At 37.1% G+C, this 17379-nt stretch overlaps 1 protein-coding gene across 1 annotated transcript in view; it reads left to right on the plus strand.

Annotated features, from left to right (window-relative positions):
* The first annotated feature begins 1600 nt into the window (after window positions 1-1600).
* Window positions 1601-17379, plus strand: part of LOC107654872 (tyrosine-protein kinase Lck-like) — an 18026-nt gene continuing 2247 nt past the window's right edge. Inside the window, exons 1-10 of the mRNA XM_016442165.1 lie at window positions 1601-1814; window positions 4622-4725; window positions 6897-6960; window positions 7046-7136; window positions 7370-7471; window positions 7937-8040; window positions 8376-8525; window positions 8672-8824; window positions 11359-11538; window positions 15040-15116. Coding sequence (XP_016297651.1) covers window positions 4627-4725; window positions 6897-6960; window positions 7046-7136; window positions 7370-7471; window positions 7937-8040; window positions 8376-8525; window positions 8672-8824; window positions 11359-11538; window positions 15040-15116 — 1020 coding nt within the window. The 5' untranslated portion in view covers window positions 1601-1814; window positions 4622-4626. The remainder of the gene's footprint in view (window positions 1815-4621; window positions 4726-6896; window positions 6961-7045; window positions 7137-7369; window positions 7472-7936; window positions 8041-8375; window positions 8526-8671; window positions 8825-11358; window positions 11539-15039; window positions 15117-17379) is intronic.

The raw sequence follows: 17379 nt of genomic DNA on the forward strand, positions 1-17379 counted from the left end.
GTAAATTTGGCATGAATTGTGCAAGTGAATCTTGACTCTCACTAATGAAGAGAATGTAGATCAACCAATGATAAACCATTCCTCTGAAATAGCTCAAAGGTTCATCTCATGAATTTTCAGTTGGAAAGCATATAGACAGAGGACAACACAAGCGTTACAAATTCTGACAATGAACTTTCTACTTTTTTTATTTTCATCTTTGTGCCCATATTTCTTTTTCCTTTTCTATATCACAATGACATTGTAATGTGTGTTTTTATTTTTGGTCAGACCACTAGTAAAAGTGTAAGTGGAATTCTATCCTGTCTCTTTCAATCAATATCCCACATACAGTAATGTGTAAATTTGTACTTTTGAAATGGATATATGACATACATAAGAAGTGCAGCCTTCTGCATTTCAATACAGTAACTGTCATCCAAACTGTTGCCATAGTTTACATCAGGTAATACTAACAAATTGCACTGTTATATTGACAATAAGACTAAGCATTTTGACTATCTTGTTTGTGCCAAAGAATGGAAAAAAAACAAGCCATTGTTTCAAGCGTTTACTCAAACTGACATTTAAAAACAACAAGAAATCCAGCAATTTGCAAAAATCACCCTGATGTAGTCCATCTTGCGAGGGGATCTGATTGAGTAATAGAATTATAAATGAGTGACATTTTCACCATATAACCCCACCTCTGAAACCACAATGAAACACCCATCTCTGCTGTGATCTCTGGACTCACCACATGAAAAGCCTGGTCAGAAGTTTCAGTTGCGTTGGACGAAATCAAAATAAATACAAATGACAGAGCAAATTTAGCCGTAAGTGTCTAAATTAAGATGAGTGTTCCTGCAGCAGAAAACTTAAGAATGTACCTCATTTCCTTTGAATGTTTGGGCTGTGACTTCCTGCAAGAGCATGCATTATTTGCAGACTGACGCCACAACAAAAGTGTGCGGTCTGCTCAGAGAGAATGAGAAGCAGAGAGAGAAAGACCGAAATGGTTTAAGAGACAGAAAACGACAAGAGACATGAACGCCATATCCAAGTATCTCGTTAAAAATGGTCAGATTTACTTTAATTTACCTCAAAAAAATTCTATTACATATAAGTTTTATTTTCTGGCATGTGTGGGTTTGCACATGTATATCCAGTAAACAGTGCTGCGAGATAGGCCTACGGTTTAATGTAAACCAGAGGCCTAAATGTTCGGATACTAGTAGGCACAAATGCCTCATATAATAGCAATGTGTGTAACACTTTTAAGCATGAACATTCAAATGTAAAGTTTTGTGGCTCCTTTTAGTACAAGCACAAGCCAGAAACCCATGAGTGCCGTTAAAGTTTCCGCTCTTTGACATCATGGCGCCACAAAAGCAGGTGACAAGTGGAGTCCTGACCCAGAATCCTTCACTCCAATGACACCAGCTGCTCATAGCAGTGTGCACCTGCTGAAAAATGTTAAATATCAGCTCAAACACCTCAACGACAGGAAGCTCTATCATCAGTTTGCTCTGCACCACAGTGGTGTGTGTGTGTGTGTGTGTGTGTGTGTGTGTGTGAGTGATGCCTTTGCAAATGATGTGCCTTTGTTAAGGTGGGAAGTCAAACTGTGACGTGACTGACACAGCCTTGACACTTTAGCAGCACATGTCTTTCGATACACACCGAAGCTTAACAGATCTTGTCAGTTTGTCTGTAATCTTGGTTTAGTTGCTCTGTGGAAAAATGTGTTCTTCATAAAATATAAAGCTAAAGACATGACAATGCCTGCTGAACTGGCCCATCACTGATATCAGCATCTTCTGTCAACAGAAAAGGTAAGTTTTATCCACTGGGATCTACTTTTTCTTTACTTTAAACAGGGCCAAGATGAGTTTTAATGAGTACAGGTTATCAGACCGGTAAAAGTATTCTCAAACAGTTTATTTTTAAATCAATAAGTGATTTATTGGATGAAACTTTACAAGCGAAAATTAAAGTCTGAGAAAGTCTGAGATGGAGCGGAGGAAATCTTACAAATTATTTTTCTAAGCCTTAAGATATAAAAAAAGAAAAGAAATCAAAAAGAGTTTCAAACTGAGCTGATAATATTTGCTTAATAGAAAAACATTTAAAGCATTCATTTACTTAAAAAAAGAATCAGCAGATTATTTATGCATGTTTATAATACAGGCTAATTCTGATTCTGAAGTAGAAAAGCAGAAGTGAGAGTGTGTTCAGTTTGATATCATATCTATAAATGTATGCACTGTTTAAATCGGAATTTCTAGAACATTATTATGCTGTCTGCTCCTTAGTGTTCAAAATTCATTGCATTTTTGCGTAACTTGCAAAGTAATTCACAAAGGAAATATAATAGCGATAATATCATGTATATCATCACTGCATGTGTTGTATCATGTTACACCTCAAGATCAGTCAATAACAATTTCATGATTTTAAATTTAAATTGCGATTCAATCACTAGGGGTGTTTTTGTTGTTGTTGTTGTTGTTTTGCTACTGTATTCGAATATTAAATCAGTAAAAAATTGATTCTCCAGTCACAGAAAATAAAAATCCTCATAAATGAACACTGGTGAAATATTTTTTTAAAAAGGGGAATTTCATAAATATTAGGTCGGAAAACCCCTGTGTTCTTCCTATATACTGCCTTCTTGCTAGCTTGGCTGCCACTCATTCTTTAATGTTTATTCCTAATCCAAATAAAACTTTCATGACTTATGAGTTAAGATCATTTCTTTATTTATTTATTTGGGTAGGTGTCAGTCATAAATAGTAATTTTTCTAAACATTCTGAACAGGTGATATAAAATAACGTAAAACACAACAGTTCGGTATATAATAGGCCTACAGACAGTAAAATCTAAATCTGTATTTTTTGGCTTAGCTTTGACCGTTTGGTGTGAATTAGTGAAGTTTATCCCTCATGTCTCAACCTCTTGACTTCTGTTTGCTCTCAAGCATGTTGATTTAGTGTTATATAAAAAACTTGTGATTGTGTCGGTGGGATTTGCAGAGGCATTTGATCTGTTTGGCTTCATTTCAAACCTTTACAAACACATCCTCTGTAACAGAAGAAACTGGAGGCCTGAATGAGCACAAAACCATCTGTCATCATTTACTCACCTTCATTTCGTTCCAATCCTATATGACTTACTTTCTCCCGCATAACACAAAAGATATTTTTAAAATATGTCTTAGTGTTTTTTGTCTATATAGTGAAAGTTAAAACAACATTGGACCCCACTGACAAGGTCTAGGAACACCTGTGTCACAAAAACATTAACTATGCTTCGTACTTCATAAAGCAACCATTTGACCACGGCGTGCATCTCTCGAGACTCTTTTGCGCTGATACTGGTAGGGTCAGGTACAGGCCGGAGGTCAGTGGAAAGTCTGGTCTCTGTTTAGAGATCCTGTTTTGATTTGGGCTGTTCTCCCACACTGTCCCAGGAGCTCACAGTGTTCTGTTTGGCCCAGAGGGTTGAGCTTTTCTTGACCCAACAACACAGTTTCTCACGGGTCCAAACCCCACAGAGACATACACATTGAGTTAACACATTATTTATTTGCTTAATGGGAATGAAAATGCTTGTGGGCTTGTGTGTTTACATATTTACAAGTTTACAACTAGTACAGTTCATCCTTACATACAAACACTTTTTGGAATTTTTTCAAGAACCTTCCAGATTCATAATGCAAAACACAACATGTTCAAGAGCAATGAAAAACACGCACACATGCATACGGATCACTGTAATCCAAATCCCTTCATCTATTAAAAAAAAACTGTCTGAAACTCAGTATTTGAGTTGGAAAAAGTGTGTCTAGAATTCATAAAGAGGATTAACCTCCTTTACAGATCTGGTCCAGAACGGATGCTTTTTTGTTTGTTTGCTTGTTTGTTTGTTTGTAGACAGAACTGTTTATCCTACCCTACGGACATTACGTTAGGCCTAAATATGAACCAAATGTTTGTGGCTCTTTTTCTCTGATAAATCAGGAAATAATGAATTAACTCCAGTGTGAGCAGTCTTACTCAAAATATTCAGTGTAACTGCAGTAATAAAACTCAAAGAGAATACATGCCAAATAGTGCAAAATAGATATTATACATTATATTAATGTCAAAACATATTTATTGTATACGTAAATTAATTAATTGATTTACTTAGCCATTGCTTCACATTTTGTTTGTTCGCCAGGAGCTAAATCGATAGCACTTATGATAGCACATGTACATCACAGAGACGTCTACTCGAAGTCTGCATTTACATCTGCAAGACATTTTTTAGCGTGTTTGCTCATCTGCAATACGTCCGTTTCCTATCAGATGTCAAATAGACGTTTAGAAGATGTCTTTAAGATGTTTCTGATTTAGATTGCATGTAAAACTGATGTCTGAAAGATGTCAGATGTTTGTACTCAGCAGATGCTTTCCAGATGAAGCGATCTTTAACAGACATCTTGCAGACGTACATGTGCTATCTAGGATATTGATCAACTATTATATATATATATATATATATATATATATGTGTGTGTGTGTGTGTGTGTGTGTGCTTTCAGTTGTCACTGTAGTTCTAATGCTCACAGTTGTCACTGTTTTCTCTCATACTTAGTAAATATGGGGAACTGCGGCTCTTTTGATCCTGATGACGAATTCTCCTACCATCCAGATGAATGGTGCGATCAGTGTAACTGCCCAAAGCCTCCAGCCAGTCAGGTATGTGTGTATGTATGCGTCGGCAGAACAGAATATTGTCACAATCAACTACACTTAATGCTTCTTTTTCCCATTTACATGCAAGTATATAACAATGTAAAATCAGTAACCACAAAGTTAGATAAGTTAGGGTGAGCTAAACAGACTCTGGTGAAAATAAATATTTTATCAGGCAAGTATCTTTAGCAACTGTGTCATAGGCTGCTCGAGGATTTAGTATCCGAATCGAAGCAAAGGGAAAGAAGTATCGGAAGGTATGGCGACAAAGCTACTGTAATAATTGCTTTCCTATATTTGCCCCTAAAATATTATACAGTGGGTACGGAAAGTATTCAGACCCCCTTCAATTTTTCACTCTTTGTTATATTGCAGCCATTTTAATCAAACACAGCTGGACTCAAATGAAGGTGTAGAACCATCTCAAGGATGATCAGAAGAAATGGACAGCACCTGAGTTAAATATATGAATGTCACAGCAAAGGGTCTGAATACTTAGGACCATGTGATATTTCAGTTTTTCTTTTTTAATAAATCTGCAAAAATGTCAACAATTCTGTGTTTTTCTGTCAATATGGGGTGCTGTGTGTACATTAATGAGGAAAAAAAATTAACTTAAATGATTTTAACAAATGGCTGCAATATAACAAAGAGTGAAAAATTTAAGGGGGTCTGAATACTTTCCGTACCCACTGTAGATTTCACAGATATATATTAAAACTCTGTTGTGTTTAGTGGTTTGTTTCCTAAATGTATTTAAGATTCTTAAACGGTTGAAGAACTCACAAAAAAATCCTGTAGAAACCTCCATTGAATTCATTGAATAATTCACGCAATGAGCACTCCTACATTAAAAAAGTGAGAGCGACAGTTTTTTTTTATTTGATATCATATGATTTCAGAATTTTGAGACAGTTGAAAAAAGGCAGGTTGTAATGTGAGACAGTGACAGAGAAGTTACTAAAGAGGCTTTGTGAGGAGAAGAGAGAGAAAGGAAGTGGTAGAGCCATTCTCTACACTAATGAGATGCAGTACAAATCTATGTGGTTTATAACACAAGACAAAACACAACGAAGTCTCACAAAGTGCTACACAAAGCATTTTTTGAAAAACTTGCTGAAATGGAATATGTGTGATTCAGGTGTAAATCCTTAATGCTAAGCAAGACCGACAATCTCAGGAGATCTTTTAAAGATGGTTGACCACTGACCCCACACTCTTAAAACTGATGTGTTGAAAATAGCACAACCTGTTTTATTTTTTACTTAATCTATGTGACTAGATATGGCACATTTTGTGTTACTTTTTAACTCAACCAGTGTTATCTCTCTTAACACATAAAATGTGTTTAGATTTTTAACACGCTAGTGTGTTATAATGACAGGATTTGTGTCAAATGTGCTATTTCTTGAAAAAAAAAATGCAATACATAAATGTTTTTGTGGAAAATTATTTTTTAATTTGTAATAATCTAATATTCTAATAATTAGAATACATATTCTAATTTTGGCACAAATACTTGGTGGCTAAAGTGCCTCAAAATAATAATAATAATAATAATTTTATCTGTTCTTACCGTGGTCCATCTGCATTGATGTAACTCATTCTTCAGACAGGTCAAGTCTCTCAGGGTTACATAATTTGAGGGAAATGAGCCTTTGTGTTGGTAATTAACTGTGGACTAAAAGCTCTAGCTAAATTTGAGACACATTTCCTTGTGATTTATTTTTATTTGAGTAGATTAGAAATAAAAGAGAACAGCACATGTTGTTTACAGCATAATGAGAATGATGGAATGTTAGTTGTTTCAAAACAGGCTGTGAAAGCAGAAAATAAGAACAGCTCCACCCTGTTTAGGGAAGTAGCATTGTGTGGTTTATAGCATTCATACATTATTGACATGGATTAAAGATTTTGATGTCATAAAAAGATCATTAGGGAAATTGCTAATCATAGTAAAATAATTAAAACCGCTTTTCTTCACACATTTTTAATAGCTTATTTAATATTTGTGTTTTTAGAAGTTTAATAATAATAATTGCCATGACTGTTCTGATTATAAACATAAGTAGAATTACAGTCATGGTTTTGTAGCTCTAACCATACTTTTAATTCATGATTTTTTTTTTATTCATGCTGGATTTTGACATTGTTTTCTATCCTCTCTCACACAGAACTATGATCCTCTGATTCCGTATCCATCCCAGTACACACCTCCACCATCATCTCCTCTTCCAGGTGAGATGACACATTCAACATGTCCTACAGATATGCTCTTAATGGGTGTTTCAGATAGCTCACTGTTGTCATCTGTGTATTCCAGAGAACCTGATGGTAGCCTTATACAAATACGAGCCGTGCCACAGCGATGACCTTGGGTTTGAGAAAGGGGAGAAGCTGAAAATTCTAAATACGTAAGCAAGACCTACATTAAAACAGTCTAACAATCTCAGTAGATCCTCAAAACATGGTTGACCACTGACCCCCACCAACTCAAGCTGGGTTTTGATAAGCTGAACTGAATTGAATGTCACTTAGGTTTAGATCAGAGTCAGGGTTTGTCTGTTTCATTTTTTTGTGTGCAGTTTTAAGAGGAGACACTGTTGTGGTTTAAACTCTAATGTATGTGTATGTGTGTGTGCTTTAGCGATGATCCTGAATGGTTCATGGCAGAGTCTCTGTTTACCGGGCAGAGGGGATACATACCACATAATTTTGTAGCAAAACTGAACAGCATGGAGACAGAACCGTAAGTAGCACAATGAACAATTGCATACAGAGTGCACACACTCACGTATACCCAAACAAATCCACACAAGCACAATTAAATGTGTTTATGCAGATCAGCTGCTGTGGGTTTCTGAACAGAGAAGATCAAATCTGGGAAATACCGCCCCAAATCTGTGGCTGAAAGGTTGATTCATTTAGGGTACCCCTTGCTGCTTATGACAGATGATTACGGGTGTCAGTAATGGAAAGAGTAGAAGAAAAAAAAATACTCCCACACATCACACAGGTTTTTGAGCATCACTACTCCATTGTCTGCTGATGCCACATTTCTGTGTTCAACTTTCGGTGTCTTTCTTCTGATCGTGGGAGGTGTGAAACGCCCCAACCCTGTATCTTTTAAACAATAGAAATGCCAAAATATGATCCAAATGAGATAATGAATGAGTCAAACCCCTAAGAAACTGATGATAATGTTGTGTTGTAGGTGGTTCTTTAAAAATCTCTCCAGGAACGATGCCATGAGACAATTACTGGCCCCCGGTAACACGCAGGGCTCCTTCCTCATCAGAGAGAGTGAGACCACACCAGGTATGAAACAATGCATTTCTCCCCACACAACACCAAAAACAAACACAGAACCATAAGGGCACATCAGACAGTGCTATCACATTACAATACTGGCTCAGAATTTTTTTTTCTTGTCTAGTTTCACTATAAAATGTGAAAAAATAAGTTAAAAAAAATAAAAATAAAAATAAGCGACAGGAAATGGTGAATTAAAGAACATTTTCTTCGTGTCATTAACTGTAAAATGACTCTAAACTCCAGTGTAGAAATTCTCATTGTTATGAAGGTGGATATGTGACTGTATGTGCAATTGGCAGCCTCTGACTTTGGATTTTCCTGTTGTTCTGGTGCCTCAGGTAGTTTCTCCCTATCCGTGAGAGACCTGGACCACACACAGGGTGACATCATCAAGCACTACAGAATCCGCAACCTGGACGCAGGCGGATTCTACATCACCACCAAGATCTCCTTCGGTTCCCTCTCAGAGCTGGTCAAACATTATTCACGTACGTTCGAGTGTTCATATGTGCCTTACACAAATCGGTCAGGTCATTCATAAAAGACATAAGAACAGTTTAGTCACTCTGTTTATAAGAGCTCAAATGTAGTCTGGTTAAAAAGTGACAGCATTTGTTTATTTTTCTCTGTGCAGGAGAGGCTGATGGACTGTGCACTCGCCTGGTGAAGCCGTGTCAAACCCGAGCCCCTCAGAAGCCCTGGTGGCAGGATGAGTGGGAAGTGCCCCGTGAATCTCTCAAACTGGAGCGCAGACTGGGGCAGGGACAGTTCGGTGAAGTATGGATGGGTAAGAAGTGTTTTACTTCCACATATTCTGTTTTACTTCCACATATAAGTGTATTACAGAGTTGAGTCAATTTTTTAAAGTTGAGATTCATGGTGAACAACTTCAAGGAGCTACACAGTTCTTTAGATGAATAAATATAAAGCATATTTGCACATATTTCTTATGCCTTTATTTCAAGTCCATGTCACACTACTTGGAAAACCAACATAAGAATAAACAAGCAAAATAAATGCATTTCAGCATCCAGGTGTTGTGCCTGCATGGCCAGGTCTGCCTGTGCTTGTCTGGAAATGTTTGCAAATGCGAGCAAACATTGTGCACTGGACCATCATGAATGGGTCTAGATAAACATGCATCTACAGGCTTATGTGCTGCTCTTACAAGAATACACTAATGAGTGTGTCTCCGCGACCACCTGGCATGTCAGAACTGTAAATACAGTAAGCTTGTTGGAACGTTTGACTAATGTTTACCATTGATGATGGTCATAGTGTTGTAAATTAGCAGAATCAGCATTTTGGTTGTCTCATCCTGTGATCTAAGACACTCTCACACACCTGCGAGCTCAGACTCACTGACACACAGCATAATTAACAACAAATAACTCACTCTTACATTACAATGGTGTTCAACAGCCATTCACAACTCACTTTAAATCACTTTTGACGCTGAATTTTGGGTGTTGGTAGCTATTGAATTGATCTATCTAGAGCAGTGGTTTCAGAAGTTTTAAGAACCACTAATGTAGAATATTAAGTATATGAATTATGTTACGTATTTTTGTTTAGATACCAACAGGATGCCACAGTTTTATAACATCAGCATATATGGCCTAAACTCATGTTTTATATTTGCATGTTGAGAAGATTTTTCTTCGTCAAATGTGCCCAGTTTTCAAACATCAACAAACTACAGCAGAGAAATCATGCTGGTCTTGTGTTGACCCTAAAATAGAAGGTTAGTAGTTTTAACCACTTCCTGTCCCTGGTTGCCATAGCAACAGGCATGTTTCCCTCACTGCCTGTCAACTCCATGACAGCAAGGGCCCGCATCATAGCTGCCATTTTGTTTGTTTTTTTGCAGTGAATGACTTTCCTCGTTCAAAAGAAAGAACCGTTTCACGTAATGAACTGTTCCATTCATTAAACCTCAGTCATTTTCATCTGTGATAACATCACCCAAATCAACCCCATAGAAATGAAGTCAACCGGTTATCAAGGAGTCAAACAATGTGGAGCCAAAGAAATTTGGTGAAGGATAACATTGTGAATTTCTCACAGATCAAACTGTTTAAAAACACCCTTATACAAAAACATTCCCATGGTAATAAGGAAATAGCATTATTATTTTATAATAGCATTATGTCTCCCACCTTTCCTGGAAGGTCCGGGAATCTCTCACATATTGACAGGGGCTCCCTGATGTCCGCAAATTATATTTCCAATCCTGGAAATTGAGCAAGAGAGAGAAGCCCTGTTTCCAGGGAATTGGTGATGCTGCCTTCCTGAAATGAGCTTCTGCATGGTTGTCTGTGTCTGCAGAGAATCCTCATAGTTTTTCATGAACACCTATTCTCACAACTAGCAGTCTGTTAAAACTGTGTAACAACATTTCTCTGTTATAGTAGGTCTTCCATTATTCTTCAAAAAAAAAAAAAAAAATTGTATGTGTGTGTGGTTGTGTGGTTGTACATACACATATGTAGTTTTTTTGGGTTTTTTTTGGTGTTTGGCTTAGTGTTATGTTAGAATCATTGTTATACTCTTATACCTTTTGTTCTTTAATATTTTGAATTGTTTTTAGCTTTATTTTTTGTTTTTCATTTAAATGTTAAGTTTTGAAATGTTGTTGTATGCATTTTTATTTAATCTCTTTATTTTTAAAATGTGTATAGGTAGTATTTATAAAGTTTTAGCTTTAAGGTTTTGGATCTGTTTTTAGTTATTTTAATACTACAACTGATTGCTTCTATTGTCCTCATTTGTAAGTCGCTTTGGATAAAAGCGTCTGATAAATGACTAAATAAATAAATAAAATTTCTCAATGCTTTTATGTCATAACAGAAAGATTAGATTCAGACCTTAATGAAATAGTTTGGTCTCAGGTAAATCATTTTTGGTGAATGAGATGTTGTATGTCTATTTCAAAATCAGTTTACTGAGCCTTTAAGGGATAGCTCACCCATAAAAATGAAATCCTGTCGTCATTTACTCACCCTCATGTCATTCCAAAAGTATGATTTAGTTTTCTTCTGTGGAAGACAAAAGAAGATATTTTGAGTAGTGTTTTGTTAGCAGCATTCTTCTTTCGTGTTGTTCCAAGTCATACAGGTTTATAACGACAATGGTTTGATGACAGAATTTTCATCATGGGTGAACTACCCCTTTAAGAGAGACGGCCGGGGGCATTCGTATTGCACCGCTAGAGGTGAAATTCTTGGACCGGCGCAAGACGGACGAAAGCGAAAAGCATTTGCCAAGAATGTTTTCGTTAAAATGAGACATAAACCATTTACCCTCTCTCTCTGTTTGTAGGGGTGTATAACAACAACCGTCGGGTGGCTATCAAGAATCTCAAGACAGGTACCATGTCTATCAGTGCTTTCCTGGCTGAGGCGAACCTGATGAAGACCCTGCAGCACCCTCGACTGGTGCGACTTTTCGCTGTGGTTACACAGGAGCCCATTTACATCATCACTGAGTTCATGGAGAACGGTGAGACACACAAATGTACTTAAACACTCATGTGAACAAGGGAGGATAGACGTCAATGGAAATGACAAATCTTTCATGTCTAGTAATGATTCATCGCTGCGTCCCACCTGAACTTCCTTCACAAATCACAGACACATTCACTGAGTAAACTTCCATTTAAACTTTCATCAGGGTTTCATGGTCTAACAGGTCTGAGTAGTATCAGGACCGTGAGCACTGTCTGAGTTTTGTTTGTGTGTGTTAATCCCACAGCAGTTCCTCACTGGTGTCCGCTCTATGAAAACAAAGCTTTCTCATGGCTTTGAAGATATTTAAGGCATCTCAGTATGCATCCCTCACTCACCTGAATGATTCTCAGCAGAGCAACATCAAACACCCTCTTGGACTGTGCAGGAGTATTTTTTATGGGCAACTTTTTTCAGTCTCTTTCATTGACCGAAGCGTTGTTATATTTACAGACATGTGGCATGCCTCTTTTACTTATATAGACGAATGCATATCTATGTGCCTTTTTAAGTTTAAATATGATTATACACACATCTTTGTTAGCATACAACACTTACATTCCACCATTTATTCATAATATCGAGATTTATCAACAATATACACTACTGTTCAAAAGTATGGGGGTTGGTAAGATTTTTTAATGTTTTTCAAAAGAAGTCTCTTATGCTTATGCTCACTAAGAATGTATGTATTTGAAAAAAAAAAGAATACAGTAAAAAAACGCTAATATTGTGTCACAAAACAGGAATATTATTACAATAAAATCACTTTATTCTATTTGAATATATTTTAAAATGTAATCTATTCCTCTGATGTAATTTATTCCAAAACTGAATTTTCAGCAGTCATTACTCCAATCTTCAGTGTCACATGATTCTTCAGAAATCATTCTAATATGCTGATTTGGTGCTCAAGAAACATTTCTTTTCATTATCACAGTTGAAAATAGCTCTAAAATAACAGAACTATTTTTAGAAAAAAATAGTATATATAAGTCAGTTTAATTTGATCCTGGCTAAAAAAAACAAAAACAAAAAAAAAACACTGAAATGGGAGTGTGAATGTTCAAGATTATGGAGGGACCAAATTTAAAACTTATATTGCTCAACCACTAATCTGAATATTTCCCCATCAGTATCTATGGTAGTCACAGCCCTGATGTTTATTCCTTCATAATGTCCGGTGTTTAATCAAATAAGCTGCCTGTCATTGTTCTATAAGAGGCTTTGACGTCTCTCTTGTGAATGGCATGCAGTGCATGTGTTTCATATCCTGCATTCTCACCTTGAGTGTTCTAGAATATAAAATGACCCACTTCAGTTTTGTAGAACACACAAAGTCCTTGTGTTTTGTCTCACACCATTCTGTTGTAGTTTAGTTAAGTTTCAGGTCTGATGCACAATTCAGAAGTCCCATTTTTTCATAACATGTTCAAACAGTTTTCAACCTCTGTTACCACTTTTCAAAAATGAAAATACTGTCATCATTTACTCACCCTCATGCCATTGCAAACCAATATGACTTTCTTTCTTCTGTGGAACACAAAAGATATTTAACAGAATTTTGACTACGAGTTGTCAAGCATAAAAGCATAAAACGACTTCACATGAAATGGAAAATGTTGCACAAGTCCTAAGGACTAAGATTTGCTTTTTGATGTTTTTTGGAGCTTGACAGCTATTGGTCTACATTGACTTTCATTGCATTGAAAAGTGCAGTGTGAATCTTCCTCAAATGCTCCTTCAAAGAGAGAAATGTGTTCCACTGAAGAAAGAAAACCATACAAGTTTGAAGTGACATGATGGCACAGTTTTAATTCTAGGTGTATGATTCCTCTAAAGGCTTAAGATGCTATAATATTTGTTGGCTTCTGCTTTTTGGGCATTTTATTTTTGCGATTTTATCCTGAGAAACACCCGCAACAGCAGTTTGTTTCAGAGAGGCTAAAGATCTTTATAGCTGCAGCTCTGTTGCATAATGTTTCTCTAACCACTAATACACAATAAACCCCTGATAGACACACCACATCTCACTGCAACCTGCTTAGAACAATGTGCACCAAAACCGGACTTCACATTGAAAGCACGTTAACAGTTAAAGCGCAAATTCCATCACACTGAAAAGACACTGAGAGAGGCAGAAAGCAGAGGGACAGAGGAAGAGAGGGAAGAGGAAACACTGTGTAATGTATAGAAAGAAGGTCTTTGTTCCATAGGCTAGTATCGGGAATGCTTTCTAATTTAGACCCAACCACCCAGAAACTCACTACAACAAATCAGACACATAAATGGTAACCATGGTCACAGGTGCTCACAAAAAAGACCTCCACACCCTATCTTTTCTCTTTTTAACTCAACAATGGCACCTTAGGTCGTCATCGCAGGTGTATTCTGATGTACGTTATTCCATGTGTAACCCAGTATGGTTTGTTTGTGTGGTTTGTCAGTCTCATTGCGCCTAAGAGGATTGTTGGGCCTCCAGAATGTCATATTAATGCAGACGGTAACAAAAGACTCTAAGAGGAGCAGCCACGTTAACAACATCGTCAGCGCACTGGTGGCGCAGCTCGTGCATGGTCCCGCTTTGTGTTCCCTCTTAAAGGAAGATGAGGAACATTACGCTCAGCTTGTAAATCTTCCAATTCTTTGTTTAGGATCCATGTGATGTGTTTTAAAGCACAATTGTTGTCTGTGTTGTAATTTTAAAGAAGAGGTTGATGTGCCCTTTTTCCACCCCTCTGTCGTTTTAACAATGGAGACACTGAAAGAATGATTCAAAACATGGGAACTTTATCTAAACTTAACCACGACCTTGAATTTTACACCCTAATACGACCTGAGATGAAAGGAGTGTGTATGCTGATAGCGCGCTAGTTACTTGAGTTCCTAATGGGGCATTTTCCGCTGCACCTTTGTGGGAATTTCCTTCAGGGTCAGTCGGTTCTTCTTTTTCCAACACAGCCCGTCGTCTCAAAAGCAACAACTTTGGCCTTTAACACCAAACGTCTCAGTGACTAATCCAAACTGGCTGCGCTAATTTCCTGCAGTTGTTATGTTCTAGTTCTTGGATCTAATCTGAATGCTGTTATTCGTGTTTCTCATAAACTCTGAGAAGAGCATACAGAATATTTTAAGAGCCAAAACAACAGCATTCATCTATCTGCTGTTTCCTTTTGCCTTTGAACTAAACTGAGTGATGGAGAGAGCGTGCTTCCGGTAACATTCAGTTGTGGTTGAAGAATGTTTAAAAAAGGCTGCTGAAGACAAGACAGAAGACTTATGAACTATAAATAAAGTGTTAAAAAAAAATCAAAGCATTTTTTTTTTTACATTTAATCTTTCCATTCAGTCCATTGCAGTGCATGCTGGGAGCTGAAAATGCCCTGGCCAGTCTCACTAGATTAGTTTCTAGCTCAGTTAGTATATTTAACAGTTTACAGTTTTGCTCTATATAAAATATATGTATGTTAAAATGTCATGTTGACTCTAATTTTAGGCAGCCTGGTGGATTTTTTGAAGACTCCAGAAGGAAGTGCTTTACCCATCAATACGCTGATCGATATGGCTGCCCAGGTAGGCTGCACCTGACCATATTATTTATTTATTTGGTCTGTATTGCACTGAAGACATCAGGGGTGAGACATTTGTACCTCACAGGAAACAAACTGACCCAAATTTGTATGCGTAACATGCTCAGGTCTACATTACAGACCCTTGCCTTGCATATTCTGTTTATCACTCATTCCTCTATTTGACCACTGTCTCTAAGCTTGTGACGGCAGCATTACTCAGCAGCTGATCTGCTTCCTAATCTCATGGTTAACAATGAGCATGACTGTGAGTGCTGGAGTCTAGACACTTTAACACAACAACAACAAAGGTACATGCTACCCAAGCCAAACTACAAACTGACTAGATGAGCATGCAATATAAATGTCTTCATACATATACTATACAATATAAATAATAAGAAATGATTTTTGAGCACCAAATCAGGATATTAGAAAGATTTCTGAAGGATCATGTGACACTGAAGACATGAATAAATTACATTTTTAACAATATGTTAAAATAGAAAAGTCATTTTAAATTGTAATATTATTTCATAATACAGCATTTTTTATCAGAATCAGATACAAAGGCTCCATGCTCTGTTTCTTACTGAGATCATATTTACATTCACTGAGCAAACATACAGTTTGTTTGCTAACAAATATAAAGGTCATACAAAGGTCTGATTTGTACAGCAATTCTTGACATAATTAATGACACTCCATGCTTCGTTGAGAACATCGAATTATTGTGGGAACAGCTGAAACGCTAGTGTAAAATGATCTGATGGTATTTCCATACACTATTCACAAACAGACAGTAATTTCTGAGTAGAGAGTTTGTGTTTTGATTCAGCTCTTGGTTTTCTTGGTGATCAGGTTAAAAATCAGATGGTCTTGATCACTCATGGCATGAATGTCTTTAACAGTGAGTGTGCGCTCCTTCGCTCAGTGTGTAAGTGAATGGAGTGTGAAGATGAGAAAACTGATGTTATTCAGTAGCATTGCTAGAGGGGTGCAGGTCAGAGGGTCACAGAGATCATGTCACGTGATAGGTGTAAGGAGATGTTCACGTTTGTGAAGAAAAGATGCTATCATTTTTCAACAAGATATTCAATTAAATGTTGGCAGAGAAAAGATCAGAGAGAAAGTGAGAGACAGGATGTTTTTGAAGCAGCATTAAAAAGAGACTTCGCTGAAGAGACATCAGCTAAGATGCTGTGTGATATCTTTCAGCTATTCTTCTCCATAAAGTGAGTGTACTTCGTTTAGGGCTTTTGTTATGTCTTGGTTAAATTAATACATGGAAGTTGCCGCCTCTTCTCAACACACACACAAATGAGTTGCATGCCCACACATTTATGCTAATCTGTCAGTTCTGAGGCAAAACTGTCAGGCATGTTCACATCAAACCGATACATTTTTGAACTATGACTGTCTGCATAGCACTTCCTTGAACAAACATGTGCACGGTGTCATAGTGCAACATCCTCTATAAAAAGCAACAAAAAAATCACACTGCCATCATGCATCACCCATAATAACACATCTGTACACACACATACAGAGAACCTATCTGGCCACAATCGCAGTTTAATTTTGTGTGAAAGAGTTTAAGGAAATGACAGAAAGACTAAAGAGCTGAACATTTGTACTTTATTCTCACACAGACGGTGGTGCTGATTCAGAAATAGCAGACTTCTGAGAAGTTCAGCTATCTACCTTAGTGTTCTGAGATCACTTGAAACTGGAACTAGCTTAAACATGGGGAATATAAGAAAAATGACACATTAGACATCAGGAAGTATAGCAGCAAGCCAACCTTCTGTGTATGAAACCTGTGGTTTATGCTGGGTGGAGTGGAGCAGCGGGGGTTAAAAGTCAAATCAAGGGAAGTTACAGCAAGAACCTCCCTGTCTCAGGAACTGACCTCTGTGTGTGTAACAGGGTGTATGTTCGGAATGAAATGCAAGCCTACTGTGTAATGTTTTGTAAAATTAGTATGTGAAACGCCTATGCAACAATTGTTCAAAAATAGCAGGCTATGCAACATTGTTGTCACATGACTTCATCACGTTGCACATTGCATTATTTTCTTTTAAAGAAAAATACATTTTTAAAGAATACTTTATTCAGCAAGGATGCATTAAATTCAAAAATTAAAGTGAAGATATTTATAATGGTACCAGGGCTGGATTGGTAATCGGGCATACCGGGCATTTTCCCGGTGGGCCGACGCACTTAAGAGGCCGACAGAAGGGTTTTTTTTTTTTTTTTTTTTTTTT

Source organism: Sinocyclocheilus anshuiensis, unplaced genomic scaffold, assembly GCF_001515605.1.
Source record: "Sinocyclocheilus anshuiensis isolate Anshui unplaced genomic scaffold, SAMN03320099.WGS_v1.1 scaffold335, whole genome shotgun sequence".
In the NCBI taxonomy this organism is placed as follows: Eukaryota; Metazoa; Chordata; class Actinopteri; order Cypriniformes; family Cyprinidae; genus Sinocyclocheilus; species Sinocyclocheilus anshuiensis.